This window comes from Chelonia mydas, chromosome 10 (genome assembly GCF_015237465.2).
Source record: "Chelonia mydas isolate rCheMyd1 chromosome 10, rCheMyd1.pri.v2, whole genome shotgun sequence".
In the NCBI taxonomy this organism is placed as follows: Eukaryota; Metazoa; Chordata; order Testudines; family Cheloniidae; genus Chelonia; species Chelonia mydas.
In genome coordinates, this window is record NC_051250.2 from 82290954 (window position 1) to 82314578 (window position 23625).

Sequence of the window (23625 nt, forward strand, 5' to 3'; positions counted from 1 at the left end):
ATTTCTCCCAGGCAGAAGAATTCAAAGGAAGCCCGGGGGGTTTCATGGACGAAAAAGCTATTCTTAGGCATGGGGGTCACTCGTTGTTCACTTTGTCCGTGTTCCAGTCCCAACGCGCTGGCGAGACGGACAGAAGGGGAATCCGTTAGAAAGTAATCAACGGGGGGGATAAGTGATGCTGGTCCTAAGAAACTTCAGGTATTGATTGGTGCTGAGACCAGGAAAAAACTTCAGTGAGTTCAGAGTTAAGTTAGCTTTAAAAGTTCCTGATTGAAGAGAAAATTGGCAATAGGAAGAGTGGCTGAGCTGTGACAGAGGAAACTCTCTAGTTCAGAAAACTGCATAATTTTCTTCACTACATTTTTAAAGGAAACGACATTTCCAGAACACAAGCCCTCCTCTTGGAAATTCCCTTTCGCTGGCTGAGTTGGGTGTTTTCTACAGACGGGGGAATATTTGCAAGTTCCTTGTGTTGGAGACCTCTTGAAACCTTTTGCTGCACTTCGCAAAACTAGACGAAGTTCACAAATGTATTTTCCCTAATTTAAACCCATGATTTCTTCAGGGCTTTATTGCAAGGTTGATTCAGTTTTTGTACAACACGTATCTGTAGGTGAGGGAAAGCTTTGTATCAGGTACTGAAGAACTCTCTGGAAGCCAGATAGCTCCGTCCATGGTGCACGTGCTACATTTTTTTTATTCAGAAGGTTCTTGCTTTTTCTCAGCTTTTTTTTCAGCATCTCTGTATTTGTCACTCACTCTCCCCAATCTCTGCTCCATTTTCCACCCTACCTTCTCATTAGATGTCTCTCCTGCTGTCTGCTTCCCTTTTCACATTCTTTCCTTAGTGGAGCATAAACACAATAACCTTCTTGTCTGTGTCCAGCTTTTGCCCTCCATGTTCATGTGCGTTTGGCAGTAGGCCAAATTAGTTCACCCATATCTACTTCTTTCCACTATTCTTTGATGATCTAATAATTCGATACAGATCCTGTACTTGAAACCCGAAAGAGACTGACTGACTGAGTGCTGCTGCGGTCCCACCATTGCACAGACGTAAGGGCAGATTTAGATTTGCTGGGAATCTGCATGAGGCATCGGACATCACAACTGGTGGATTGAAGTGTCATCAGCTGACTCATTAGTTGATTTGAATGACTCAGCATTTTTTGCCGATGAGCTGGCCAGTAGTTACCCAGTGGACAAGACGGTGCTCAAGTAGCTTGAGAGTTGCCTGTGTTCGTTATTGTCTAATAAACTATAATATACCCAGAAAATATTGGCAACGGTGACAAAAGTCAGGCCACAGAAAAGCTTAAATTATGTGTCCTGCACCATCTGCCCTTTTGTTTTTAAATACAGTCCATTAATTAAGGCCTGTAAGATGAAAAGAGGTTTTGGGGGCTGGGATAGAAAAAGGGAGAGCTGTTTGGGTGACAGTAACAAATACTCACACATTTGGCATCGGCATGAGGGCTGGGGTGGGAAGATTTCTTCTGTATGTCTGCAAGTGGCTCATGTCATGTGGCGTGGCAGGGGCTAAGGTAGCTCTGTATAGGTGTGGGAAAGCCAGTACATTGCACGTTCGTGCTGCCTGCAGGCTTCAGGGCTGATGCGGTCTCTTCTTTCCCCTCTCCGTGTGTCTTTCAGAATCAGCCAAGGCGGGGCGTTGAATCAGAACGACAGTGATTTTTCACAAACACAGTTAGCTTTTTCCCCCATGTCAGTTACCAAATATGCTATTGGGACGTAACCGTTCGGTTGCTGCTGGGGACTCTCTATTTTGGCATCTTGGCTGCAGGCCAGTGAGAGGTCTCATCCTGGTGCCCACTATCCACGAGCAATAGCCAGCATCCCTGTGCGTTAATCTTCTAAAAACGGGCCTCCCCCTCTGTCCACACCTCGCAAGCCACACTTCTCTGCATTAGTTCTTTCGTGCCTTTAGAGCCAGGGCTGCCATGGCTTCTGCATTAGCTCTTTGTGGTGGAAAAGTCTGACTACCAGTGCCATTTAAAGGTATAGGCATATAGGGAAACCATCCTGGGTCACCAAAAACCGCCCTCCAGAACTGATTTAAGTGGTTAGGTAGAAATGGAAGAAATTCTCCCATCTGCAAACAGGATTACAGAGCGCACCTGACCCTCACCAGCATGTCAGTGAGATTTGGGTACCTATGAATAGTACTCAATGTGGGGAGAGTAGAACTTGAAATACGTAGCGAAACAGCTGGAATGGTGACATGGATATTCATTCTGTAGGGTAGCAAAGGGTAAAAGCTAATTAGCTGCTAGGGGCTGGTTCTACTTATAAAGACATTTTGAGTCTAAATCTGCCATGAGATGTATGCATGAAACTAAGAGAAGAGCTGGGGCTTGCAATTGTCCCAGCAGGAAGGAGCATGGTGTGGGTTATGATAGTTGGATTTTTCTCAACATTCTTGTAATTTTACCAGTAAAATGATGATGCTTGCAGTATCAGAAATCTGAAATCAAGAAATCAAGCTTGGCTGAGGTTCTGCAGAATGGAAGTTAAATTATTTAAACATATTTCCAAGCATGCCAGTTTACAGTTTGCTCCTTAATTACGTGAGTTATGTTTTACATCAGATTATTTTTCCCAAATGTAATGAATGCCATCGTAACTCAGTCTGAACTGCCACACAGTTACTTATTTTAACTTTATTATCATTATTATCATACTATAATTTTTAGTCATATTTTGTTTTTTCTTTTTGCTGGCTTTGATTTATTGAAATTGCATAAAATCTAGAGAAATAGTGACTGTCAAGCATAGGAATTGCTGATTTTATTATCCACTAATGACAGATGCCAAGGAGAGAGGTGAATGCTTTCAGAGGAATCTAAGCTCTTAAAATATCTCGTAATAGTAGTAATAACGATCCCTAGCTCTTGTATCATGCTTTCCAGTGTCACTCTCAGCATTTTACAAAGGAGGTCAGTATCAGTACCCCCATTTTACAGATAGCGAAATCGAGGCACAGAGAGGGGAATAATGTTAGTGGACCTTGCACATAATAATGTCAGGTTTCAGAGTAACAGCCGTGTTAGTCTGTATTCGTAAAAAGAAAAGGAGTACTTGTGGCACCTTAGAGACTAACCAGTTTATTTGAGCATGAGCTTTCGTGAGCTACAGCTCACTTCATCGGATGCATAGCATATCGTGGAAACTGCAGAAGACATTATATACACACAGAGACCATGAAACAAAGTTTCAAAGGAAGTTTTGTTTCATGGTCTCTGTGTGTATATAATGTCTTCTGCAGTTTCCACGATATGCTATGCATCCGATGAAGTGAGCTGTAGCTCACGAAAGCTCATGCTCAAATAAACTGGTTAGTCTCTAAGGTGCCACAAGTACTCCTTTTCTTTTTATAATAATGTCAGTAATTGTAACAGTGCTACTAGACCATACAGATGTACATTAGGGGAAGAATAGGTTCTTCTAAGTCGGTGTTCTGTAAAGGTTTTGAGTTCCAAGGGTGAAGTGCAAGTTCGGAGAAGTTTAAAACCAGAGGAATAGCCTTGAATGGGGACTTTGGCACTACTGCAGGACCAAGAGTAAAAACCAATAATTAACCATTAGATTACAGGGATTTCGGTGCTATGCAGTTGGTGAAAAATAACTGGAAGCCATTATGCAAATCATACCCCAGTAGCCAATCGGAGTGAAGAGAATTGCATAAATAAGAAATAAGCATAGTTGTTGGTCAGTTTGGCACAGCAATCTGTTCTCTGATTGGCTGAGACCATTCCAATTCTGTATAAAGGTGCTCAGAGTAGGGTTTGGTCCTACCCTTCCTGTCTTTGGCCTTGAGGGAGAGTCAGACATTTGTGACATCGTGCTCATTTCTGTGGACGTCAGAAATACAGGACTCTGGAGACCTCGCTGATGTAGAAGCTAGGATTGTTGAAAGCCCTTGTTTATTTTACCTCTCTTTGGGGCTGATCCAAAACCCATTGAAATCAGTGAGAGGGTTTCATTGATTTCAGTGGGCTTGAATGGAAATGAAGAGAGCTGGCATTGGAGTAAATATTTGTACGAATGTTCCTTCCTTTCTGCCTTTCCTCTGGTCTTGTGGAAAAAAATCTCTGGAGTATTCCCATTAAAGACACAGCTCTTAATCTCTGTCTGCATCTCGGCTTTGTTTTTTTAATTTCTGCACCTGTAGGAAGGCAGGTAAGTGACTAGATGGTTGTGTCTCAGACCTGCACGACAAATTATGAATCAGATTCTTGTCTCATATATATGCATATTGCCACTCCTGTGGGCTTCAGCAGTACCTCTGAGCCCTGAGAATTGACCCTAACTTGAGGACTGACTGGCAAATTAGCACTTGACTAAGTCACAGCCGATGTAATATCTTGTAAACGGAATGTTTGGGGAGAATGTAGAGTGGAAGTGTCTCGATAAATTTTCGTTGTTTGAGTCATATGTTTAGGTAACTTAAGCATTGCTTAATAAAAGAAATAATTTAGAGCTAATTCTGTTTCTCTCCTCAGGTATTTAGTCTTCCTGCAGATCAAAAGAGATCTCTACCATGGTCGCCTTCTCTGCAAGACATCGGATGCTGCATTGTTAGCCGCCTATATCCTTCAAGGTAATGCTTTGTGACAAGATAAATTTTCTTTTCATGCTAAGTACTGATTACATTATTTCACTTACAATAGATCACTGCACCTTGAATACAAATGTCATCTAACCAATGCAGGGCTCATACTTCAAGATTGTCCTTGTGCCAGTACCACGTTGGTCTATAATAGAATTAGAATTGATAGTGTGATCTAAAACTGTACCAGAAGCAACAACTCTGCCATCTATTCCCTCAAAGTTATTCCACCTGGATTCAGGTCAATTGTGTCTGAATAAATGGCCCTTTGATCAACATTATGTGTCTAGTATTTTGCACTTGCTTCCATCTGAGGGTCTCAAAGCACTTTACAAAATCACAATCTCCCTGTCAGGCAGGTGGGTTTATCCCCATTTAACAGATGGGACATGAGGCACCATGCATTAAGCGACACAGATTCAGTGATAAAGCGAAAAAGGGCGTCTAGAACTCCTGATTTCCGAGTCACTGTGTTGCAGCTCCTAATCCACGCTTCCTCTGTAACTAGGATACAGGGATTTCTGGAGCTGAAGTGATACTCTCCAATAGGTAGGTGAGGCTTGTAGCAGCATGGGACTCAGCACTGATTTCAGAGAAACCTCCTAGGTAATTTGGGATACTTGCAGGACAGAAAACACTCTCATGTGTTGAGACTTCCTACAGAAGTTTTGCTGCATCCTCAGACGTACCAGACATTGGTGTCCAGACATGCATCAGTGCTGTAGTTGCTCAATAGATGTGATAACTGGTGCTTTCGAGAGTGTCACTTTCTTGCTGTTATTACCCTCTGATTTGGAATCTCAAATTGGTTGGTCCTGTCCTGATTTACCCTCCTCAGCGTAACTTTCTCCTTCCTGTCTTCCGTGAGACATCCCAGTGCTAGACAGCAAGTGTGGCCAGTTTTGGCAGGGTGATGCCTAGCTATCAGTAAAGACATAGAAGGAAGCTTGGCTATGTTTATATTTTTCAGTATTGCAGAAGGTCTCTTGAAACTGCAGTTATGGTGACTGGCTCTGTAAATCCCATCTCTTGAAGTCTTCAGATTAAGACTGGATGCCTTACTAAAAGGTTTGCTTTAGTCAAACACAAGTTTCTGGGCTCAATACAGGAGTAACTGGATGAAATCCTGTGGCCTGTGTTATACAGGAGGTCCAACTAGTTGAAGGAATAGTCCCTCCTGGCCTTAAAATATACAAATCTAAATACAACAGACAGATAAGATAGATAAGACGTAGACTCATTTACTGAAAGTTGAGACTGACGTTTGTTTTTTCCCCTTGTCTGAATGAAGAAAGTCAGAATTCCTGGGTAAGAGCTATTAGCTGCAGAAGGGCATCTCTTTACAAACCTCAGAGGAGGGTGGATTCCAAAGGAAAGACCTGGTTTATGGAGCTTGACATTTTAACTAAGGAAAAATGAAATAATTGTTTGTGCTTCAGCTAAAACATTAAGAACTGCATTGTTACATCTCCTGGTCTCTCCAACATGTACACACCAGACAAATGAGCATGGATAGTCCTGAAGAGCCTTGCAAGAAAATACTGCTCTTTCCACATGAGTGACTGCATGCCCTTCTAGTGTGTGGCTTTAAAGAGAGCCCCGAGTAAAACAAACACAGTTTTGTTAGCTGGGGGCACAAATGAACATGTCCTTATGCAAATTCATGGCTTTCCATCAAGCTCATCAGCCAAGAAACAACTTGTCAGCAAGTCGCAGACGGGACCCAGGTTGGTTGCACAGCGTGGGGTGGGGGAAAATATCTAGAAACCTCCTGCTTATTTTACCACTCCTGTTCTTGGCAGTGTCTCTGCTACACAAAGCACTCTTGTCTGGATATCCCCAGCCCAAGACATGGAAAGGCCAGAAGAGGCCAACGTCCCTTCAGTTTGTGGAGTCCTAAAGGACTGAACAGCCGAAGGTCTGGGTTGCAAATCTGTAGACATTCTGGTAGCACAGCCTCGTATTAAGCTTGACTGACACGTCTCATAAGAAGACCTTGTTTTCAGTTGCTTATAACTTTGCCAAACTTTAACTGTTTGGGCTGAAATTTTCCATTCTGAGTGTCTGCCTCAGGCTGATTTTTGGTTTATTTTTTAATTTCAGCCAAAACAAGTTCATCTGTTTCTGAGAATGAGACTAGGGCAAAATACATTGTTTCATCCATGTTAAAAAATTCTAGCACCCCAGAGCTTGAGAGCTGAGACTTGAAATTTGCAGCGGGGTGGCATTTGTGTCTGGGATGTACTGTTTGCCATTCCCATGAAATCTGCTCAGATTTGTCCAAGCCTATGGCAAAAATACAACGTGACTGTATAATTAAAGACTCTGTCACAATGCATGTGCATAATAAGAAAGCTGATTTAAGGTGGCATAGGCCTAATAATGCTCTTTTTAATGTAGTTTTGTGCGTGTCATCGCTTATATAGAGCCATGGATGTACAGAATGACAAGTTCCAGTTCCAAAGCACGTACAAGATATTTCATAGTAGACCGGATATTTTTTCTACGCTCACGCATGTGTTTACAGTTCAATATATTTGAATTTTTTAGAGGCACTAATCATTAGTTTTGAAATACGGGTGTATTTTCCCCCCTTCATCATTTTATAGGGGAAGCATGCACATTAACATCACATCTACGTTTCACTAGGAGCCACAGACCAAAGGAAATTGAATGAGAGAGAGAGAGGGGTCCTTTCCAGCTGAGTTGTGAGATGCTGCAGATGCAGGATTTGTATATAGTATGGAAAGCAGATATGCAGCTAAGTAGCACAAGACAGAGATGTAATACTGCACTGCCTTGTTCAGCCAAGAGAGGACCATTTTTTCATCTTCCCCTTTACTGCAGCTTGAGTCCAATTTGGATTTAATTACTGGCTGCTTCCCAGAGGGTGATGCAAGTGGAAACAGGGCAGCTGTCTGTTCAGCCTGTCTCGAGGAAAAATCAGCCCATTTCTTTCAGATGTATGAAAAGAGCAGAGCTGACTTTTAATCAGCTGATAAGTCAGTTTATTGTCTTGGCTTCCTGGGCAGCTCCAGCCTGGCAGTTATATGCTGCACCACTGCAGGACCGGCTCCTCCTCATGCTAATTGTTCAGGAGAGATTACGAAACACATTTGAACGTGTGATGGAGCTAGAGGAACCAGCTCTGAGCTATTCACCTGCATAATCCTCGATGTTTCTGATGGGACTGTGGGGCCTAGAGGAGTTTTGCTTTGCTGAGGCTCCCACAGACATTCTTGTTGGGCTGTGTTCTTGTGGGTTCATGGCTCAGTGTCGCTCTTTAGATTTTGGGTTGGGAAAAGCCTCCCAATCTCAAAGCAAACCTCAGGGTGGGGGAATAGCCACGTCTCACCTGATCTCATGCTGGGGCCATTGGAAGGCATGAATTGCACATGATTGGTGCAGGATTCCTAGCCTGGTTCTCTTGACAGGGCTTGAGTTTGCTCAACAGAGATCATGAACCTGGTCTCAGTGTGAAGATTCTAAATAGACATGGAACCCAGAGAGTGTCGTGTGATGTCCTTGTATTGAAGCAAACATTGCACATGGCCGGGTTTTTAACAATTTGGAATGGGGTATTTTTCCTGGTTGCTGAGTATTTCCTGGATTCAGGGTGGGTATGTTTTATGTGTGTCATGGGTGGGTGGGGCCTGGAGTCTGTCTGGGGAGATGGGATGTATTTGGATGAGCCACCAAAGGGGGAAAGGACAGGACAAGGAGTAGCTCAACGTAAGCTGTCTTCACCCACCCCCATCCTGTAGAGACACCTCACCATATGTTAAAGTGGTTCCTCGGGGATGCCACAGCAGAGGGGAGTCCCTGGTAGTGTTCCTGCAGTGGAATCATGTCACTGGAGTTGGTACTATGGGACTAGAGCCTCTGGGGGGATACAGGGCTTCCGCACAGCCAGCTCTGCCCAAGGGTGTCTGCCACGTTTGGGAGCAACCTTTCCAAGGAGGAGGAGCAAACCCCATCCTGCCAGGAGATGATATAGTGGAAACGTCCATGTGAGAATCCTTGCATAAGTTCCCTGCAAGAGAGTCCCCTGCTATGGCGTGTCATACAGGAGGGCCATTAGGGTCGTTATCTTCGTTATTATTCATTGGGAATTTGCTCATTTCAGAAAGAAAACAAAAGGCTGTTTCTGCCAGTGCCAATCTGAAGATCTTTCCAACTAATTAACTTTGTTTTTCTGAGGTGCAAGCAGAGTCACATCCACGGAGCGCACAAAAATCTTTTTTTTAAATGTCCACGGTAGTTTGAATTGTTCTGAGCTTATAAGATGTGATACAATGGCGCACTGTGCCTCCGGAGTTCTGTTGTGGACATTAGTGGCTACGGACCCAGCATTCCTCAGAACCTCTTGGATGGTATTAGAATCATTTTCCCATCTAGACAAGTGGAGCGTGATTCATTGCTCTGTCTTGTTTAATGTGAAAGGACAGAAGACGTCCTCTGAGCACAGGAATACAGGAGCTGGTCCCTGTTCTACAGCCATGTGGTGGCTGTTGTGGGAGATGGCATGGACAGAGATGTACATTTTATTTTTGTTAACATTTTTGTGTACATTAATGCTAGGGGAAGCTGCCCAGTTGCCAATCCTGCCAAGTGGACTCCTCCAATCTTCCCTAGAGCAGGTTCAGCACAGTAGAGATGGGAAGATACCACGCAAAACAATTCTGTAGATATTCATTCACACTTTAAAATCCTCTTCGGTTGTGTCCATGCCACTCCTGTGCTCATTTTCAAGCACTATGCTAGCAAATTAGTTTATTGGCAGAAATGTTGCCCAAACAGTAAATGTGAAGTGAATGTTACAGACTGTTCCAAGATGGGGTTCACATTTAGAAGGGGGAGTTTTTGCACTGGAACGCTGATTCTTAGAGTTCCGCTCCTCCAGTCGGAACAGGGCTACACCATGTGAACGACTTGTCCTCGCAGAAGAACTCCACTTCTAATATTGGCAGTGAACTGCTTGGAAATGCACTGCAGGCCAAGAGTAGTTCCTACTAATTACTGGACAGAATAATTCTGAAGAATGAATAAAGGTGAGCCAGTGACCATCTGCTCACAAACAGAGAGTGAAAGTCAGAGAGACATGATTCCTTGCAAACCCTGCACCCAGCTGCAGGCATCAGCAGCGCGAGTTTTCCCATGCTGTTTCACCATGCGATGAGCCTTAGCTCTGGCTAGGAGTCAGAGGTTCATTCACTCTCCAGGCCTGTTCACTTTCTGATTTCCCTGCTGAGACTAGGATCCAGGTGTGATGGTGGATTTCTTGTATTGTGGACACCTGTGCACTGGGAACTGGACAGAGACCCATCAAACTAATTCCACACAGGGTTCCACTCACCCAGGCTCGCCACCAGCTTGGCTGGAGTTGAACTGGTGACGTGACCCCTATCCCTGCGAGGTGCTGAGCGTCCTCCATTCTCATCAGCATCTGGGGGTTTGAAGGTACCCATCACTTTGGAGGATCGGGACCCTAGAAGGGAACTGCTCTGTATCCCATTGCCAGCCCCTTCGGCTAGTTAGCCCCTCGCTATCAACTTTATTTGGAGAAGAAACAGTTTTCTGTTTCCAACCCACAAACCCCCTTTCTGGGCAGATGCCCTTTGACTTTTAATGTTAAACCAGTTTGCTCTTTTAATTGCAGTTACTTCTAAAATGATTTCACTCCAAATGACAAAAACCTTGTTACTTCATTATATAGCCTCTCTTTCTTTTACTAGCGGAGATTGGGGACTATGACCCTGGGAAGCACCCAGAAGGCTACAGCTCCAAGTTCCAATTTTTCCCCAAACATTCGGAAAAGCTGGAAAGGAAAATTGCAGAGATTCACAAAACAGAACTCAGGTAACATTAGCTTTGGGATTTAATGTACTGTACCATTTAAAAGGGGTCATGTATGTTGATTAACTATAGATTTATTGGTACTTTGTTTGCTGCTATTCCTATTTAGGGTTTTGAACATAACAGTTCTGTGTAAAGGGATGAGTAGCTTTACTGCATTTGTACATACACTAAATCAGAAAAAAAGTTTCTTTTGGTAACATGTTTCACATTTAATAAGAGGGAAAATAATGGAGATGTTCTTAAAAGTTAAGGTCAATTTGTTAAGCGCTATTAGATGCATTACAACGAAACAAAAATAAAAATATTCTGGAAATAGAACATGGCATCTAATACCAAACCTCTACTTCTTGAAATAGGAACATAATAAACTGCCTAAAAAAAAATTACCCAAAGTGCTTTAAAATGTAAATAATCAAAGAATAATAAAAAACCTGAAATCTTTTTTATCCATCTTATCCATTGAACATCCGTCAGATGAGATTTCAAACTGAGGTCCCGACCATTTGTAGAATTAAAGAAAGGTCCTAAAGTGGTCTCAGTGGAGTGCTGGGAATATCATTTCCCAACAGTGGAATGGCATTAGCTTGTAACGAAAATGTATGGCTCAGGCAGTTTGTATCAATGCTTTCCTAATATCTCCGCACGAGCCCAGGGCCCAGCTCGGGCGGAGTCTCTGACTTCTGTTTTATTTATTTATTCATTTATTTTGCTGAGTCGTGAACTCAGCCCAGTTTACGGGCTGATTAAAGATCCCATGGCTTTTTCTTATCGAGCAGGGATGGTAACAATATTTCATCCTGGATAAATATAGTCTGCCTTCCGAAATTCCCCCTGCAGTTTCAGCTGCCTGCTCTATTATTCAAATACTATTTTGGGATGAGGTGCTGTATAAAAGTAAGATATCATCCTATTATGATTTCCCATTATACTAGCTGTATCTTTGTTTATGACATATGACAAGCCACAGTCTATTACACTTCAAGTCCATTCACAAAACTGTGTGAAGGTGACCCAGACAATAAGGCTTGCAAGGTTGCCGGCAAGATAAGAATCCAGAATGGGCATCCTGGGAGCCAGAGATAGTAAATCTGTTCTTGTGGTGCTCAGAGAAGGAGTTATGAGATGTCCATGGGCCGTAGATAATTATTTGAACTTCCTTTTACCAGCTCTCGCATTTCCGAAGAGGGAGTTCTGTATTTGTTTTTAATCTCAGACACAGGTATAGATGTTACATCATTTGATGTGACATCATGAAAGGGACCTGAAAAACGTATATGAAATGAGCTGCTTTCTGCATGTAATGCTCCACAACCAAGTGAAATGCTTATCGCAGTCTGGGCTGATTATATTTAATTAAACCGTACCTTTTGCAGAGGCTCCTTTATTCTGTTCCTTTTTAGCGTTGGGAGACTGTCTTCTGTACTGCTGAAGTCCAGCTTGCAGAAGGGGACGGACAGGCTTAACAGCCGAGCCCCTTTACAAGATCCTGTTTTAGATTCAGTATGCTGGCTGAATGAAGTCAAAGGAATCTGCTTGATTTGATGCCCGGTATTGTTAATGGAAACAGTGGACATAATGACTGATCCTGATGTTCACACCTTTCCCTGATTTTCTTTCCTCCAGTGGTCAGACACCAGCTACTTCAGAGTTAAATTTTTTAAGAAAAGCCCAGACCCTGGAGACATACGGGGTTGACCCACACCCGTGCAAGGTAAAGCTCATCTCTAAAAGCTTTTTCTTCGTTAGATTTTCAGCCTTGCAGATTACTAGCAAATGACAAGTTGCAAAGGTTACATTGATTGGTTCCAGGTACAGCAATTTATCCTTGCTATCATAATGCCTCACATGGCATTTGCAGGGCCATGCGATAGTGACATGTTCTGTACGTGGCTTGCAGGCCCTCTTCAAGGGATAGGCCTGATTAGCGGTCCCTTTGCTTGCTTGGATTAAAAATGGCATAAAAGGTTTGGTTCTGGGTGCTGCTAAGAAATGTAGCCACCAGAGTATTTAAGGAAACTACAGTAGAACCTCAGAGTTTCGAACACCTCAGGAATGGAGGTAGCTCGTAACTCTGAAAAGTTCATAACTCTGAACAAAACATTATGGTTGTAGTTTACAACTGAACATTGACTTAATACAGCTTTGAAACTTTACTATGCGGAAGAAAAATGCTGCTTTTAACCGTCCTAATTTAAATGAAACAAGCACAGAAACAGTTTCCTTACCTTAAAGACTAACAGATTTATTTGGGCATAAGCTTTTGTGGGTAAAAAACCCACTTCTTCAGATGCAACCGCATCTGAAGAAGTGGGTTTTTTACCCACGAAAGCTTATGCCCAAATAAATCTGTTAGTCTTTAAGGTGCCACCAGACTCCTCATTGTTTTTATGGATACAGACTAACACGGCTACCACTCTGATAGTTTCCTTATCTTGTCAGAACTTTTTTTTAACTTTCCCTTTATTTTTTTAGTAGTTTATGTTTAACATGGCAGTGTAGTGTATTTGCCTTTTTTTTTTGTCTCTGCTGCTGTCTGATTGTGTACTTCTGGTTCCAACTGAGGTGTGTGGCTGACTGGTCAGTTTGTAACTCTGGTGTTCTACTGCATAGGAAAGTAAATTTAAATGAAGACAAATGAAAGGACAATGTTTAATTATCCTTTGTAGCAACATTTATTTTTGAGGAAATGACAAGGTCAGTAATATGTGAGAGAGATCCATAGGGATTGATCTGCCACAGATGGGCTCAATTCCCATCGCTCCCTGGCCCATAATTTAGTTTTCTTTACAAAATGGTTTTTACTGACTTTGGTAACATGGTCATTTCATTTAGCTATGATGTGCCCCATAGAATTCCATTGCACGTTTATGAATGTGCAACAGTGTAAAGCAGACAGCGAATATGTACATGACGTCAGTGTCTTTACTCTGTGGGGGTCTTCCAGTTATTTAAAGTGAATTTATACAGCACACATGCCTGCCAGTGGCTAGTAAAAGTGCTACTGTTGGGATGGGTTGCCTGCCCCATTCACTGGCATTGTCTTGCCGTGTGTTTTGGATTTACGAAGCAGTTAGCCCTTACTACAGAGAAAGGCCAGTGCAGAGTTGGGACAAATGAATTACTTTGTCAGTTTCCACTGAATGCATCCGATGAAGTGAGCTGTAGCTCACGAAAACTTATGCTCAAATAAATTTGTTAGTCTCTAAGGTGCCACAAGTCCTCCTTTTCTTTTTGTCAGTTCAGTTTTCTTGGTTTGCAAAACAACTGTCACATATTAACCTAGTAGCCCTTGTCTTTCCTGCCTCAGCATTGGCATTCCCCATAGCAGAGCTGTACTTTACATGTTACTCTCCTTTAGGCTCCCTTATGCTTGTCCCTTTCAGATATGTTTATTTCCCACATCCACTTAAAACTAGCCCGTCCCCAAGGAGTAATTCTCTAGCTGTCGCCTTGCTACGGAGGTGGATATTCAGGGTGTCACTAGTACCAAACATTGCTGAGAACACCAGTACAAAAATCAAAGCTGGGCCACTGGTCAGGGCACTAGCCTGGGAGGTGGGAGCTTCAATTTCCATCTCCGCCACAGTGTGTGACCCTGGGCAAGTCACTTAACCTCTCTGTGCCTTGGTTCCCCCTCTGTGAATTGGGCTGGGGATAACAACACTGCCCTTCCTCGCAGGGATGCTGTGAGGGTAAATACATTGAAGCTTGGAGTTGCTCAGATACTGTAGTACCATGTAAGTATTGAGAGTAGGCAGATAGTGAGACAGTCGGAGGCGTTTCAGCTCTGTCTGTACTTGAATACTCTGTTCTGTTCGACTGTGGGGCACCTCTGCCCACTCTTGCTGTGCTGAACTCCATTGATAGGATCAACCAAGTTCAACACTTGCTAAGCCCCAAACTCTGGTGGACTCCCCCATTCAAAGGCCTTCTTTACATTAGCCTTTTGTCCTTAGATTTTCCCTCTGTTGCTATCAGCTGCTCAGCTCCGTCGGTGGGAGCATCCCTAGGAGTGCTAGTTTCTGCCATTGCTGAAGAGCTGAGAGCAGCCTGGAGGTGCCGCCAGCGTTTTAGAGGCTGTTCCCGCTTGCCCGCTGAAAGCAGGCCTACCCCACAACCTGACACGTCAAACTCCAGCAGCTGCCAGCACCTCGTCTGCCTCAGCGCGCCCGTCTTTGCTGCCACGGACGGAGATGAAGCAGCATTAGCAATAGTGGGAAATCTTAGGGTCCATTTCCTAGCAGAGAAAAAGCCAAAGTGAGTTCAACCACACTTCGTTAAAACAGGTTTAAACTTATTTGATCCCTTTCAGCATGCCCAGGGTACCACAGAGTTCAACACCCCTTGAGGGGTCAGGGGAGCTGACTCTAACATAAGCAAAATCAACAACAGTCAGAAAGCCTGCAAGCCGTCAGGCTCCCTGTGGCCAGGATATTTTGTTGACATATAGGGTGCTGGATGCCTACAGAAGAAGGCTAGTTAACAGTCACACTTGCAAACATCCAGCAGAGACAGTGAGACCCTGCACTCTGGTGCTATCTCAAATTGCAATCAGGAGCCTTGACTGTGTGATTGTAGCCAGAGTGGAAAAAACACTGAAGTCAATTACACTGATAGCCTGATGCTGAATGCGTGAGAGTCGCTAAGAGACCGTACAATGTGCCACCAGCACATAAGAAGAGCAGAGACATTAAGAGAGTTTCTCTGACATTTCCTTATTAGCTAAATAGAGTTCACTTGGGTAGTTTTCTGGCCAGCATCCACGTTAATGTTCCTACTAGAAGAGATGGAAGCAGCAAGAGAGATGCAGTGTAATAAATAAAAATGATCTCTCTTCGCTTCGAGAGCATGACCAGGCTGGTGCAATCTGGGGCCTGCTGCCCTGGGAAAAATGAGAAAAGGGGAATCATACTGACATAATTAAATAAAATCGGACTGGTCTCTCCACTGATGCCCAGTCTGATCAGCTACCTAATTTAAGGAGGAGGAGATGCCTTATTATCTATGAGTGATCAGACTCCGATCAGCAGAATTCCAGAGGTATTCCCCTCCTGCCCATTCAGCTCTTGTTCCCTCGAGAGGAAAAGCTGATTAATTGATGGTGTGTCGGACACAGAGGGAGGATGCTCTCACAGTTCCAGAAGAGCTAACGCTGGTTTACTTAGAAGCAGGAAGGGTTGTTTTTCTCCTGCGCTAACAACTATCTCCAGTTTATCACATTTGTGAGACTCAGTTTTGCGGGTGCTTGATACAGGAATAAACACGTCAAGTAGAGCTCGTTGGAAAAATTCTGATGGAAAAAAATGTTTAATGGGAATGTGCCAGTTTTGTTGAAATCCAGGCGTTTCACGGAGATGGTTTGATTTCAGTGGAGTTCCATCGGAACCCTGCCTTCCCAGGCAGGTTTTCAGACCTCCCTGATTTTCTGCCAGTATGCTGGCCGGCTTCTTGGCAGCCCACATGCCAAACTGCCCCAGAGGTGACCCCAGGGCTCCGAGGGTCCATGGCTCTGGGGCAGCCCACAAGGTGGACTGCCCAGCAGCAAGGGCTCCATCCCCTTCACAAGGAATCCTGAAATGTTTAGTTTTTGTTCCAAATTGGAATGAGACAAAATTCTGGAGTATTGAATCCCTCCCTGAAATGGAATGCCCCCTCTCCACACACCTCGGGTTTTAAGTCAGTGACTTTACTATCCATGAAGTAATTTGGATATTTGACCTAAGGATTAAATCCAGTTTGGCACAGAGCAGAGGCATCCTGCAGAGACCTGGATGGCAGGAGACAGATCACTTGATCACTACCTGTTAGGTTCACTCCCTCTGGCATTGGCCACTGTTAGTAGACAGGATACTGGGCTGGATGGACCTTTGGTCTGACCCAGTCTGGCCATTCTTATGTTCTGATGACCGTCTCTGTGGTATCTAGTGGCACCACTTGATGGAGTCTCCTCGATATTCAAACACTGATCACCGTCCTGCCCCCAGTGAGGTCAGCGTCAGGACTCCTGTACACTTCAGAGGGAGCAGAATCAGGCCCATTAACTTACACGATCTGTACTTCTACAAACGTGGTTTTTCGGCCTCTTGGTCTCTCAAACTCCACTTGATTAGGTTGTCCAGTGTCTGGTGATGGTGACTATAGAGAATTCACTGAAAGCCTCCCAATTACTTTCCCCTTTCTCCCTTCTTCCCACTTCATGGCCATCACATTTAGGGTGTGTCTGCCCGACAGCTGGGAGGTGGCATTCCTGGATTGGGTAGACGTACGCACAACGGCTCGGCTCGAGCTAGTACACGAAAAATGGCAGCGTGGCCACAGCGGCATGGGCAGCAGGGGATTGCACTCGGGCAGCCACCCCAAGCCACTGCCCGGGCTGGCTGTGGCCATGGTGCTGCTTTGAAGTGCTAGCTTGAGCAGAGCGGTTGTGTGTACATCTGCCTGAGCTGGGACTCTGATCCCCCAGCTGCTGTGTAGATGGACCCTCAACTCAGGGCTCTCTGGCCATATCCAGACACTGCCATCTGCACATGTGTGATGCTTCTGGCTGGTGTTAACGAGAGACACAAGAATTTTGAATCCATCCCATATTTAGGCCTGATCTACATTAGAAAATTAGGTCTGTTTAACTACGTTGCTCAGGGGTGTGAAAAATCCAGCCCCCCCCAAGCAGCATTGCTAAGATGACCTACGTCCCCATGTAGACGGCACTAGGTTGGGGAGGTAGATTACCCCTGCCAGTGGAGAACCCCTCCTGTAATGTAGGTAGTGTCTACACTGCAGCGCTTAAGTTGTAGACAAGCCCTCAGTGTCTTGGAACTTGTTATTTTTAAATCATCATTTTAATTAATTATTACGTGTCATTGATCCAAGCCAGTGCTCGGCTGTTGGTCCTCAGAGTCCGGAGGAAGATTAATGTTACACGTCACTGGGACCATGAGCTTTCATTTCGTGTGACTGCGGCTTGGTACTTGGAGCAGCAGTCCCTGTAGCCAGCCTCTGCCAGTATCATTCATTGATATAAACGTTTCCGGACGGTGGTGATGATAGAGAGAGACGTCGCCTTGATCTCGCCTCTGTGGAAATCTTTCTCCAGGCCTTCGTCCATCACCTTTAGAAGCCTTTCCTGTGAATTTCAGGAAGCAGGATCATGATACAATTGTTTCCCTGCTCCCTTTCGGGCACGTTCGCCAGCCTCCTCTCCATTTCCCGGGCCTGTTCACAATTGCTTTGCGGCATTTTCAAAACTCTCCACAGACTTGCTGCTTTCCCCCGCGCTGACGTGATTACCTCCATCCACACTCCTGAACCTGCCCCTCCAGCCTTGGTCTGTGCCCTAGCGCCGACCCTCTTTTGCTTGTGCTGCCTCATCTGTCTGGGACTCCCCCTTTCTCCCTGTGAGACACGGATTCACGTTTTCTCTCGTCAGTCCTACCTCCTTGGCTGAAGACACTGACTCAGTCTCCGGGACCCTGTTGGAACGCTGCGGTGCGAAGTACATGTTTTGTAACGAGCTCTGATTGCACGGGGTTGTAACTTGGTTTGGTGAAACACGGCCAAGGTAATGGAGACAACTGAGTAACTTCAGAATCCTTGTGAGGGTGCCCCTGGATTTCTTCCATGCTTTGCCTCGGTTTCCTCTTTGTACGCTGCATGCCAGCTGCAGTGCCTCAGCCCAGGTGGCAAAAGGAGGAAATGGTACACGTGCCATGGGACGGTGCTCACTCAGGAAAAGCACAGGGCCCAAGTCTCATTTACTCGAAGACCATGTCTGTGCTACCAGAGCTATAGCAGCATAGCTGTGTGCCGTAGGCATGCCGCGTAAATTCGTACTGGAGATGCGGATTACAGCGGCCGAAGGAACGTGCAGGAACTCCACCTCCCCACGTGACCACAGCTAGGTTGACAGAGGTGATCTTCCACTGACCTAGCTGCGTCTACACCGGGAGTTAGGTTCCATAGTGACAGCACTCAGGGGTGTGGGTTTTTCACACCCCTTAGCGCAGGGCTATGTCGACCTAACTTTTATGTGTAGACCAGGCCTGAGGCCCATTTACATCACTCCTATTTTCACACCCACTTTAAGTCCCCTTTATACTGTTAGAGGTGTTTAAATCAGAACCAGGCACACAATGTTTAATTTTCTACCATTCATTTTATTCCTGGTTTATTTTGTGACATTATGCCATTAAAGGAGTTCACCTGAGCAGGTAGGATTTTGCAAGTGTGTGTGAGCATTAAGGTCCTTACTCCGACACAGGGAGGGACAAGCTTTGATGTAAAATATTCTTACTGAAATAAAACTGTTCCCTTTTTGTGTACTTCAAAAAGTGTGTGTGTCTGCCTGCCTGCCTGATTTGACAGGGGGACCTATCCTCAGACTGTCACTGTGTGTGTGTGTGTGTGTGTAAGGTGCTAGGGGACTCTAACACTATTTCACCAGTGACATTAGCAGTTTGGGAGCATTCCAGCAGGGGAAGTGGCTGCGTAATCTTGTCGGGGGCAAACTCATTTCTAAAGAAAACAAATTCTTTGAGAAGATGTGAATATGTTAAATCTTAGGAGTCGATAGATAATAGAAGAAAATTGGGAATTAAACATATAAATCACTTGGCTTTTTACCTAGCCTCTGACTGAAGAATGTATTCAACAAGCAGGCAGAACTATGGGAATGGTCAGTTGCGTGGCCTGTGTAAAGTTTCTTTTTCGATTATCCGTAGGAGTCAGAAATCATGGGAGTGGAATATAAAAGAGTCTGACAGTGAAGATAATCTCTTTTCTGCAAAATCATCATCATCATCAAAATCTCTTTGTGACTTAACTCCATTCCCAGTGACCCACAAATCCCGTCTCAGTACAGTATGCTAAATCTTTATGGAATATTCCATTCTGCCAATCCCTTCCTCTTCCCAGAGGTTTATAGAGATTTATTAACATTAGATGTGAATCAGAGGAAAATTAAAACGGGACTGTGCTGTGAGAAAGCATTTATCATATTGGGCTGCCCTGAGATTCGTCGTTTGACAGGAACAGTGCTACATCACAGATGGTGCATTTAATAATTAATCTACGGTTTTAAAAAGGCTACATTTAATTTATATTAATGTGGACCCTTTTCTTTCTGTGACTTATATGTTTGACTTCTATTTTCATATTTTTTTTTTGCTACATCACAATCTTAGTTTATTTGCTTCAGAATGTGTAAAGAAAACAAGAAACCCTAATAGCATTTCCCCTAATCCCTTCCCATCCAGCCAAAGTGCTCAGGGCACCAAGCAAAGCAAAAAAGACAAAGTGTAACCATTTCAAAAGTGTCTATGTGATTTAGGAGCCTAGATCCCATTGAAAATCAGTAGGACATAGAGTCTGTGTCATTTGGGTACCTTTTAAAATGTTACCCAAGTGCAATATAATAGAAATGTAATAAAATGTCACCCAAATAACTCCAATAGGAGCTCATAACAGAGGAAGTGAAAAGCTCACACCTGCATACCATAGGAATCATGCATTCCCTTTGCTTTGCTCTCATCCAGCACAATTTTTGAATTGATTAAATTCAAATTTGTAATTTCCCAAATCCCTTTTTTTCAGCTAACTTCCTGATGGTAATTTGTAGTCTGATCAGGAAGGCTTTTAATCCATATGCTGTGTTTTCCTTTTGCCACATGTCTGGATGCGCACATTTATGAAGTACTGATTGTTACTGGCCTGTGTTTTAGTTGTTCTTTATATGTCCGTCATGTTTCAATGTTTTATTCAACAGTTTTTGAGAACCTTTATGATCTCTATAGCTAATCCCCACCACATGATATCTAAGCACTAAGGAGACAATAATGGTATACTTTCTATTTGTCATATCTGAACTACCTCAGCGATATCAAAATAAGATGATAATCCCTAGCTCTTATCTGGTACTTTTCATCAGTAGCTCTCAAAGCACTTCACAAGGGAGGTCAGTATAGTTATCCCCATTTTATAGATGAGGAAAATGAGGCAAATGAAATGACTTGCCCAAGTTCCCCTTGAGTCCAATGGCAGAGTCAGGAATAGAACCCAGGTCTCCTGAATCCCAGTCCAGTGCTGTCCATTAGGTGTGAACACTCCTTTGGGAACCCTTTTTCTCTGTGCAAAGAGAGAACTAATAGGCAGAGAACTTCCTGCAATCAGGGAAAGAGGAAGAGTGGAAGCTCCATGAAGTCACTAGGGACTTCACTGTGCAGGTCTGGTCTGTCTGGGAAGCACTTGCAAATGACAATGAAGGGAGCTAAAGAAAACCCTCAGACAGACAGATTCTTTGTTAAAAACCTGCTCCTTTAAATACTGGTAGACGTTAGATGCAAGAAGTCACTTGTAATCGGTTAAATCTGTGCTAGCTCTGAACCTCAAAGGGGACTGGAATGTTCCAATTTAACATAATATTTTGGGCCCGATACTCAGCCCATTGCATAAGGCAATCTCCTACTCAGCTTAATCATAGAACATAGAGCTGGGAAGGATCTCGAGAGGTCAGCTAGTCCACATCGTTCTTAAAATGTGATGCCCAAAACTTGACACAGTGCTCCAGCTGAGGCCCCTCCAGTGCCGAGCAGAGTGGAACAATGACCTTCCATGTCAGACGTAAGACACTCCTGGTAATACACCCCAGAACACTATTAGCCTTTTTCACACACGCATCACGTTGTTGACTCATAGTCAACATGGGATCCGCTCGCACCCCCAGGTCCTTTCCAGCCGTACTGCCACCTTGCCCCTTAGTCCCCATTGCGTAGTTATGCGGTTGGTTTTCCTTCCTAAGGGCAGTACTTTGCACTTGTCTGTACTGAATTTCATCTTGTTGATTCCGGATCAATTCTTCAATTTGTGAGTCATTTTGAATTCTAATTCTGCCCTCCAATGCGCTTGCAATCCTTCCCAGCTTGGTGTCATCTGCAGATTTTATAAGCGTACTCTCCACTCCATTATCTATGTCATTAATGAAAGTATAGAATAGAACTGGACCCAGAACAGACCCTAGTGGGACCTCTCCAGACACCTCCGTACAGTTTGACAGGGAACCATTGATGATTACCCTTTGAGTACATTTTTTCAATCAGTTATGTACCCCCCCTTATAGCAATTTCATTCAGAGCACATTTCCACAGTTCGCCTGTGAGACTGTATCAAAATCCTTACTAAAATCATGATATATCACATCTGCTGCTTCTCCCCTGGGCACTAGTCCAGTAACCCCGACAAAGAAGGAAATTAGGTGGGTTTGGCATGATTTGTTCTTGACAAATCCATGCTGGCTATTCCCTGTCACCCTGTTAGTCTCCAGGTGGTTACAAATTGATGGTTTACTGATTTGTTCCAGTCTCTTTCTAGGTATCGAAGCTAGGCTGACTGGTCTATAACTCCTGGATCCTCTTTGTTCCCCTTCTAAAGATAGGATCTATGTTTATCCTTCTCCAGTCTTCTGGGCCCTGGCCCATCCTCCAGGAGTTCTCAAAGTGATCACTAACAATAACAAACAAGTGAACAATACCAAGATTGCTTCAGCTAGTTCCTTAAGTATCCTGGGATGAATTTTGTCAGGTCCTACCTGCTTTAATATGCCGAAATTAGAAAAATGTTCTTTAACCTAGTCTTACCCTCATCTGCCTTGCGTTCCTTCCCCCTTGCTATTGATACTATCTGTGCTAAGTATCTGATCACAATTAACCTTTTGAGTGAAGAATGAAGCAAAATAGTCATTTAACACCTCAGCCTGCATGGTGCCATGTCAACCAGAGCCACTGACAGATCCTCCTAGAGGGGAAATCCGGCCAGGGATGCTATCCTTGCTCCTGTGCCCTTCTCCAGCTGAGGAGATGCAGCCCAGATAAAGGGGGATCAGATGGCATCCTTCTGTCTCAGCAATTCATGGCTTCCAGAATGGTCCTTTGTGGGCAGCTGACCTAGTGCAGAGCAGCCTGGAGAACTGGCCCCAGGACCAGGGGAAGGGAACGGTGGCACGAAATCACCTTTGTATTCCCAAAGCTGTATTCCCTGAGCTGCACCAGGCACTTCAAGGCTAGATCTTGGGATCTGGCCCATGGTTAGGGAGTATTCTGTGTGCAGCAACGCTTCCCTCACGTAGGAAACAGAGCCTGGTCACGGTGGAGACGCATGGAGACCTTTCCACTTTCTCAAGCTGTGTCCAGAATCTCAGACGCAATTAGTTTGGGGATTTATGTGTCGCTTTGCGCAGGAGATCGGATTGAGGTTGTTCAGAGAATGCTTTTTACTTTTGACCATTCACCCTTGTCACACTGAGATGGATTTCATTCTAATCTGGATTTAAAACCAATTTGTTCACTACTCAAATTCTTGCGATCTAATCAGAGAAACTAGCTGCCAGTATGGCTCTGACATGTATTTCAGGTGACTTCCTCTCTGCTGTGTGGGGCTGAAACACAAGGACAATAACTGAGATTTGTGTTGAGATGATGGAAACACCCTAAAATGTTACAACTGTGCAAATCAGAAATCCTGACAATGCTGTAGTCCCTGGGCAGGAGGTGGGCTCTGGGCTGCAGATCCTGGTTAGGGCTGGTGGGGTCTCCCTGCCCCAGATCTGCTGATGTTTTTGTGTGCTATTTGCTGTCAAGCAGGGCTTTGGTTTCGGTATGGATATTTGCTAACTCAGTCTTGTCGCTTGATGTAAATACGAAGTATTCCTTAGCTGATGTAAATCAGCATCCCCCCGTTGAAATCAGTCTGGCCTTCTACCTACATAACTCACCTTGGGCATGATGTCTGGTAAGGACAGGTTATACGGGGCAGGTGTGCTGAGCAGTCTATTTTCCCCAACTGATGGGTGCCACGCTGACTTCTTCAGTGCACCCATAGGCATGGGGGTTGTCTTCTGCGTCCTTGCATGGCTCGGTCAGAAGCCATTGCAAGCACCGTAGGTAAAAATAATAAACCCTCGTGAGGAGCCCATCCCTTGAGTGGATTGATAGAAAGAGAAAGCTTACACCTGAAGCAACAGCTCAACACCGGGACATGGAATCAGAGAAAATCCAGCCTGTCTGACCCAATGAAGCTGAGACGTCTTGGGGTTTTAGCACGACGGCCACAAGAGCTAAACATCTGCATGTTCATCGCCGCGTACATCTCTT

The 23625-nt window shown here is 44.3% G+C and overlaps 1 protein-coding gene across 6 annotated transcripts in view; it reads left to right on the forward strand.

Moving 5' to 3' along the window:
• The window catches only part of FRMD5 (FERM domain containing 5), a 319313-nt gene that overhangs the window by 232854 nt on the left and 62834 nt on the right, over window positions 1–23625 (forward strand). For all 6 annotated transcript variants that reach the window (XM_043523262.1, XM_037910121.2, XM_043523261.1 and 3 more), the window contains exons 5-7: window positions 4521–4618; window positions 10363–10486; window positions 12110–12197. In XM_043523262.1, coding sequence (XP_043379197.1) covers window positions 4521–4618; window positions 10363–10486; window positions 12110–12197 — 310 coding nt within the window. The remainder of the gene's footprint in view (window positions 1–4520; window positions 4619–10362; window positions 10487–12109; window positions 12198–23625) is intronic.